Source organism: Vanellus vanellus, assembly GCF_965231255.1.
Source record: "Vanellus vanellus genome assembly, chromosome: 3".
NCBI lineage: Eukaryota > Metazoa > Chordata > Aves > Charadriiformes > Charadriidae > Vanellus > Vanellus vanellus.
Window position 1 is genome coordinate 101,050,997 of NC_138907.1, and position 7,196 is coordinate 101,058,192.

The 7,196-nt window shown below is 44.5% G+C and overlaps 1 protein-coding gene across 1 annotated transcript in view; it reads right to left on the bottom strand.

Moving 5' to 3' along the window:
* PRIM2 (DNA primase subunit 2) overlaps positions 1-5,927 on the bottom strand; it is a 127,839-nt gene extending 121,912 nt beyond the window's left edge. Inside the window, exons 1-4 of the mRNA XM_082481033.1 lie at positions 5,884-5,927; positions 5,493-5,666; positions 4,657-4,760; positions 4,263-4,342 (exon numbers count right to left, since the gene is read on the bottom strand). Of these exons, the coding sequence (XP_082337159.1) occupies positions 4,263-4,342; positions 4,657-4,760; positions 5,493-5,649 (341 nt within the window). The 5' untranslated portion in view covers positions 5,650-5,666; positions 5,884-5,927. The remainder of the gene's footprint in view (positions 1-4,262; positions 4,343-4,656; positions 4,761-5,492; positions 5,667-5,883) is intronic.
* Positions 5,928-7,196: the final 1,269 nt, after the last annotated feature.

Consider the following 7,196-nt stretch of genomic DNA (forward strand, 5'->3'; position numbering starts at 1 on the left):
ACACATATTAGTAATAACGCTTATCAAGACCACAACCTTAACTGAAAAGCAGTGTCGCTGTCATTAGATAACTAACCAAGCTGCTGCTGCTGAAGATGAGACAGTTGCAGATAGTTGAAGCTCAGACATTAGGAATGTCTCCTCATTTTTTGCCACATAACTTTTTTGTGTACAGAGTACTCAACAGTTTAAATCAGATTAAATAGATTCCTGACTAGAAAAATAATATGAAAGAACAGTTAATTTCACATCAGGAAACAGCACTGGAGGCAGGGGACAGCGAAATCAATCCTCTTCACCCCCTAAAGAGCAGTAGGAAAGACCAGCATATTTGCTATGAAGCATCAACACAGAAGTACGTCAGAAAGACATGAAAATGCTCCTAAATCCAGAGCCTAAGACTAGCAGCTCCCATTCCACAATTAAATATGAGAGTTCAGTTAACAACAAGTTCATGTTAACTTGTGAAAAGCCTGGGCATGGGCTAGAGCTCCATTTTACTAGGCAACCAACACCAGAAGATTCCTCAGAGTTTGAGTTTCAAAAAGTAGACAGCAAGGTGAGCATGGATACAGAAAGTAAACAAAAGTAAACGCTAGTCAAGTAAGAGGCAGCAATTTCAGCATACAAGTCTAATTTCTCATACAGGGAAAAACAGCAGGAAGTAGAGAAAAGGCCTTGCTAAGTTTGATAAAGAACTTACGTCTTTGTTATGTGACACAGACACACAAAAAAAGAAAAAAAAATACCAAGCACAAAAGTATGTTTGAAAGTTTCCTGAATAGAAGAGTTTTGCTGTCAGAGCAGAGACAAGATTTATTTCTTTCATCTTAAGTAAGTAAAGTGAAGATTATGCTCCTGTGACTTTCAAGATTTTTCATAGCTAATCTGATAAAATGAAGAGAGATGCAACAGACAGAAGCAGAAATGCATGGTCGCAGCCAACATGCAAGTAAAATTATCTTAAGAGCTGTGTTTGCCATGACAGTGAGTAAAACAAGATTATTCTATTTCCTGGTCTTGACAGATATAAGTGACATTAGAAGAGGTGTGAAAGAAGAGACTGTTCACTCAAGACTATACATACCATATCTTACCAACATTATATATGAATAAGCTTTAAAGTCTTGTATTTTGGAAGGCAAAAGAAGGACAGTTAAGAGATGATGACTACATCACAAATTTAACTGACAAGAACGGTGGAGCTGGCCACTTCAGACCATGAGAAAACCAAACCAAAACAATTCAATTTTACAAGTGAGGACTGATGCAAACTAGAAGAAAAAGTTGATGTAAACTCGTACCCCTGGGTGGCACTGTTGGCCAACTAGAAACTTAAAAAGGCAGTGTCGCAGGAAAATAAGCCTTTAAACACAACTGCCTTGCCAGTGTGCCTGGCCACAGGGAACTGAATTCAAGCTAGTTTGCAGTTATGTCTAAGTATGCTTTTTCAAACATTCCTACCTTAATAACTTTCATCAATTAACCTAAAGATTTCTGCCAAGCTTATTTTTCTGACCTGGTGTGATAAAAACTTAGAGAACAGCATATTCTATTTGCCTCCCAATTTTATCTTTTGGGGAACATGCCAGTTTTAGCATATAGAAATACCTCATCCCTGAAATAGCTGCTTTTCAAGAGAGAATGAAGAATGCTGGGTACAGGGTCACCTCACAGTTCTTAAGATGCTATTTTCCATTTTACAAGTAATCACTAAGTCCACCTTTTCAAAGGAAAAAAAAAAGCAAACTACTTTAAGTGGAAACTGACTATCAAGCTGCTTTATTGCAACACTGCATCAAACTATCAGTACATAAACAGGAACACAAAAATACCTTTGCAAGTAGTTTAAAAAGAGTGCCCTGGAGCCCCATCCAAGGCTTCTCCTCCCTAAGAAGAGGTCTTTCCCCCTCAACTACAAAGCCAAGCTCTTTCCTGCTGATTCTGTGGCCCAAAATAGCTTGTATTCATTTCTGCACAGTGGTTCACCTTCAACAAGCTGCCCACCTCTGCCCTGCCTATAGTCTAATTCTTAAGATACTTCCCTGAAACACAGGGCTTGAAACACGTCCCCCATTTATTTCCTAAGCAAGCACTGCAGTCAAACAAGCTCTTATATAAAAGGATCTTCTTTTAAAAAGATAGCTTGCAGAGAAAAAGAAAGCAGTCCAATTATCTGCATCTGTTACCTGTCATTCCAGACTCCAGAGCCATTATAGAGATGCAGGGCAGCAGGGGGAAGATATCACATCAGTGACAAAAGCAGATGTTTAGCCAAGTCCCTGCTTGGTTATTTCTGAGTGAGGCAGCCTTTCACTCAGCATGCTGGCTGCAGTCATTCACATATGCCTTCCACTTTCCTCAGCACAGCGAACAAAGCTTCAGGAATTCCACTCCTGAACCAAATACCTAACCTTCAGGCTTTTGCTACATGGCTTGTATCACCTTCAGTTAATCTGAACCAAACTCATTTTTCCTGAAGCCACAGACCAACCAAAAATAGATGCCTACTGAATTCCAGACAGATTCTTGCCACCAGACAATCTGACTTTCCAGAACAGCAGAACTTTCTTCAAATGTGTCACTACCAACACCCTCATAGCGTCTCATCTCCCACAGAAAAGCAGTGGTCCCATCTAAGTAATAACTGAATGCTTAAAGTAATGTTTTACAAGAGAGGATAATGGAAACCAAACTGACTATTCAAAATGCCACTAGGTGGATAATAAGAAACATTAAGTTTTCAGGGGCTTTTAGCCCCAAGCTACTTAAGCATACTACCTTGTAGGGAGGTTTGGTAGAAACTTACAATATAGGCAAAGCAAGATATTTTCTTGTAAAAATCTGTAGGACCAGTATGACTAAGGGATTTTATAAAAGAAAAAAACACAACACATAAGCGCTACAAAGAAACCAGTATCACATTTGTTATTTATAATTGCAAATAATACATGTAGAATAAAGAAGGGTAGTAGGAATTTCACTTCTAATTCTGCTACTCCACTTCCTCCCTTCTTTCAGGATTTTAAACTACACTATCGGAGTCACTGCAGTGAAGGCTGCTACCGACCCTCACATCCACAACCCCTTCCTCATTGTACAGATGTCACGAGATCTAGCTGGCTCATTGATCACATACATCAACAAACTCTCTTCAGCACAGCCCGGATGCCTTTTGAAAGGGCAACATGATGGGATGTGAATAATTCAGAAGATTTCAGGACTATAATATAAAGGACTATATTAACATAGCCAGGTCTTTGGTCAGTAATCAACAGTTGAAGCATATGCAGCAGTTAATTTAAATTAAATTATAAATCACTGAGAATGCCTGACAAACACTTAATACTGGTGTGCTTTAACCTCAAAAAATATGTAAAAAGGAAGAGACTTAAGTCAGTGTTCTGTGCTATGCTGTTTGTTGCTGTGATAGAGCTAATTTTCTTCATAGTAGCTGGTCTGGGGCTATGTTTTGGATTTGTGCTGAAAACAGTGTAGCTAGTACAGGGATGTTTTAGTTACTGCTGAGCAGTGCTTACACAGAACCAAGGCCTTTTCTGCTCCTCACACCACCCCACCAGTGAGTAGGCTGGGGGTGCACAAAAAGTTGTGAGGGGACACAGTCGGGACAGCTGACCCCAACTGACCAAAAGGATGTTCCATACCATATGATGTCATTCTCAGTAATAGGAAGCTGGGCAAGAAGAAGGAAGGGGGGACATTTGGAGCTATGGCAATTGTCTTCCCCAGCAACTGTTAACGTGTGATGGAGCCCTGCTTTCCTGGAGATGGCTGAACACCTGTCTGCCGATGGGAAGTAGTGAATTAATTCTTTATTTTGCTTTGCTTGTGTGCGTGGCTTTTGCTTTACCTATTAAACTGTCTTTATCTCAACCCACAAGTTTTCTCACTTTTACTCTTCCAATTATCTCCCACATACCACCAGGGCCGAGTGAGAGTGTCTGTCTTAGTTGCTGGCTACGGTTAAACCAAGATATGTGCGTAAAACCCAGAATTCTATCCTTTTTTGTTTGTTTTAATTATTGCAAAAATCTCGATATTAATTTTGATTCCAAGTATCCCTTTTGATCACAGCTGAAATCAGGTTCCTAGCAAAAAAAACCCAACAAACCGTTTCAGCACACTCTATTTAGTAGCCATGCAACTCTAAAATATCTGTAATGTCTACAATAAAGCAATGTAGTATCTGCATACATTTAAAATTAATAACAAGAATACAGCATAATGCAAAAAGTACTTACGACTGACAGTAAGCAAGGCGTAGTATGAAGTGAGAGATATGGTCTTTTCTTCTTGCCTCATAATCATCCTCAGCCAAAGCCTACAGAATGTATTATTATTATTTCAGAGAAATAATCTCTCCCAGATTAAAAATCTTCAATTAATTTACCATTGCTGTTCAACAGTGCATTAATACTCATCTTTAAGACAATAAATGCAAGACTATTAAAGAAGGGGCTTGTCCTAAAGAAAGAAACTTATACTCTCAAAGAAAAACTACATCTCTGACAAAATGACAGAATCTAAGTTTTAGGAACAGTACTTCATCATCTGTACTTTTATCCAGAATTCTTGAGTAGTGTAAAGAAAATGATGCGAAGTGCAAGAGAGTTCCCTTTTTTCATTTTTACTTACTTTGTAGGGAAACTTAAGTCTGCGGAGCTCAGCCTCCAGCTTAGTTTTGTATGATTCACTATTTCTTACATAGCTGACACCAAGGTTTTCAACTACTTTAAGCACTGGGGGGGGAAAAAAAGAAAAAAAAAAAAAGGAAAAAGTCCATGTTAGAAACAACACACTGAAAAGAAATCTAACAGTGTCACATCTTGGGAAATGCACAAACTGGGGTTAGGCCACAGTGATATGCTTTTAGTGGTATGAGGAGCAAAGGATAGAATAGAGAGAGGATAAGGTGTTGCCCACCTTACCCTGTAGCCCACAAGTCCTAAACAGCTCACCCGGATCTGAGATCCACACAGTCACCAAGGGAAAGGAAAAAACCTAACTGTGATGGATCAGTCCCTGAACATCGGTTTCCACTGTAAGGATGGAAACCTTGGATTCCGTGGTTTTCTGGAATTCAGGGGAAGCCTTGCTCCCAGCCACGACCTGAATCGCTGTACTGAGAGACAATAAATAGGTCGCAACACCTAGAAAGCGAAACATGCTCATAAAAACTACCCACTGTAAACCAGAACGGCACAGTACTGACTGCTATACACCCAGTTGTGAAATCAGTCACAGCGCTCTGAAATACCTAAAGCAACAAGTTTTCCTGTAAAGGGGGTTCATTTCAGCTTGAGCAGGCAGCCAGTCCACTTTAATAACGGGCAAAGAGAGCATCTAAGCCCGCCAAAAATACACACGGCCATGACCGGAAAAATCAAAAGAGTCAGGGCGGGGGAGGGTGTGGGGGGTGTGTGTGTGTGTGTGTGTGTGTGTGCGCTGTGTGGAACGGGGATGCTACTCACGCTTCAGGCGGTCGATGGCAAAGCTCTCAAACTCCACCAGCGAGATGTTTTCCGTGGGGGGGTCCAGGTAGAACTGCAGGCTGTGAGGGTACAGCTCCCGCCGGTCCCCCGCCAGCCGCGCCTGCTTCAGCCTCGTTCGGCCGCTGGAGAACTCCATCTCCCCCGCCGGCGGGCCTGGGGGCGAGAGGGGCGCTCAACCACGAGGTATGCAGCACGGGGAGGAGGCGAATGGGGGAGGGATGAAGGAGGCCACCACCGGCCCTCCGGTCGGACAGGGCCCACCCGCCACCGAGCAGCCCCGGTGCTGCTGCCGGCCCCCTCCCGGACTGACCAACTCCCCGGTTCCCATAGCAACAGCCCCCGCACGCCGCCACAACACAGAAGCCCCCACCTGCCGCCGCGCCCCGGCCCAGCGCCCCGGCTTCCCGCGCACGGCCAGCCCCGCCCACTTCCGCCCCACCGCCCCGCCCACCGGGGGGGGGCCACCCTTCCCGCGCGCCTATTGGCTGGTGACAGCGAGGCGGGCGGTGTAGCTGGAGGAAGGCGCCCGCAGACAACATGGCGCTTGCCGCCGGGGGAAGCAGTGCTGTGGCGGTTTCGCTAGTCCCGGAGCGTCGTACCCAGACACCTAAACGGATTAAATGGGGCTTCTTGTCTGGATTTGCTGGCAGCGCGTGATACGCTGTAACTAACTTTCTGTCAGTTCGTCGTTTTCGTGACTGAAGATGTGTAAAAGCATTTGCCACCAACTGAAACAAACGCTCTTCCCCCCCCCCCCGTTTGAATTTCTGGGAGGCTCAGGGATCGCCGCGGGTGTCGGGGTGCCCGTGGCTTCCACCACCTGGCTGCCTGCAGGCATCTCCAGTGTTCACAGTCATGGAATCATAGATTGGGTTGGGTTGGAAGGGACCTTAAAGATCACCTAGTTCCAACCTCCCTGCCATGGGCAGGGACACCTCCCACTAGACCACTAGACCAGGTTGCTCAAAGCCCCATCCAGCCTGGCCTTGAACACTTCCAGGGATGGAGCTTCCACAACTTCCCTGGGCAACCTCTTCCAGTGCCTCACCAGCCTCACAGTAAAGAATTTCTTCCTGATATCTAATCTGAGTCTATCCTCTTTCAATGTAACATGGCTACCCTCATCCTATAACCACGCTCCTGATGAAGAGTGCCTCCCCATCTTTCCTGTAGGCCCCCTTTAGGTACTGGAAGGCTTAAATACTGCAGTGATGGGGCTCCCCAGCAGACTAAAGCAGAGTAAACTCTGTTGGTGGCACCAGACCGCATCAGGTGGCTGCCATCGCAGAGGGCTTGGCCACGGACCCACAGTGCATAAAGCCCCTGTGGCCGGGGCACCCACGTTGCTGCCTCCCAGGGGTCTGCCCAAGGTGTTCTCCCAGGGCACCCGGCCTCTGTCCTCAAGAGTGGCACAACTGCTGTTTTCCATTAGGCACCTGCTGTTGTCCCCTGTTCACATCAGCAACAGCAATATCACCTGAATCATACACAACTCCAGCACCCAAAACCAAGGATCATAGTATCACGATTTCACTAAGTTTTGCGATGCTGTTAAGCTGGTGTGAACATGAGATGTTCAGCACAGTATTCAAATACTGAGGAACTTCCTTTTTATTCCATGATCCCATAAACTTTGCACCATTCCACTGTTGCATAATTTTGTTATTTTTCCAAGGCAACTGC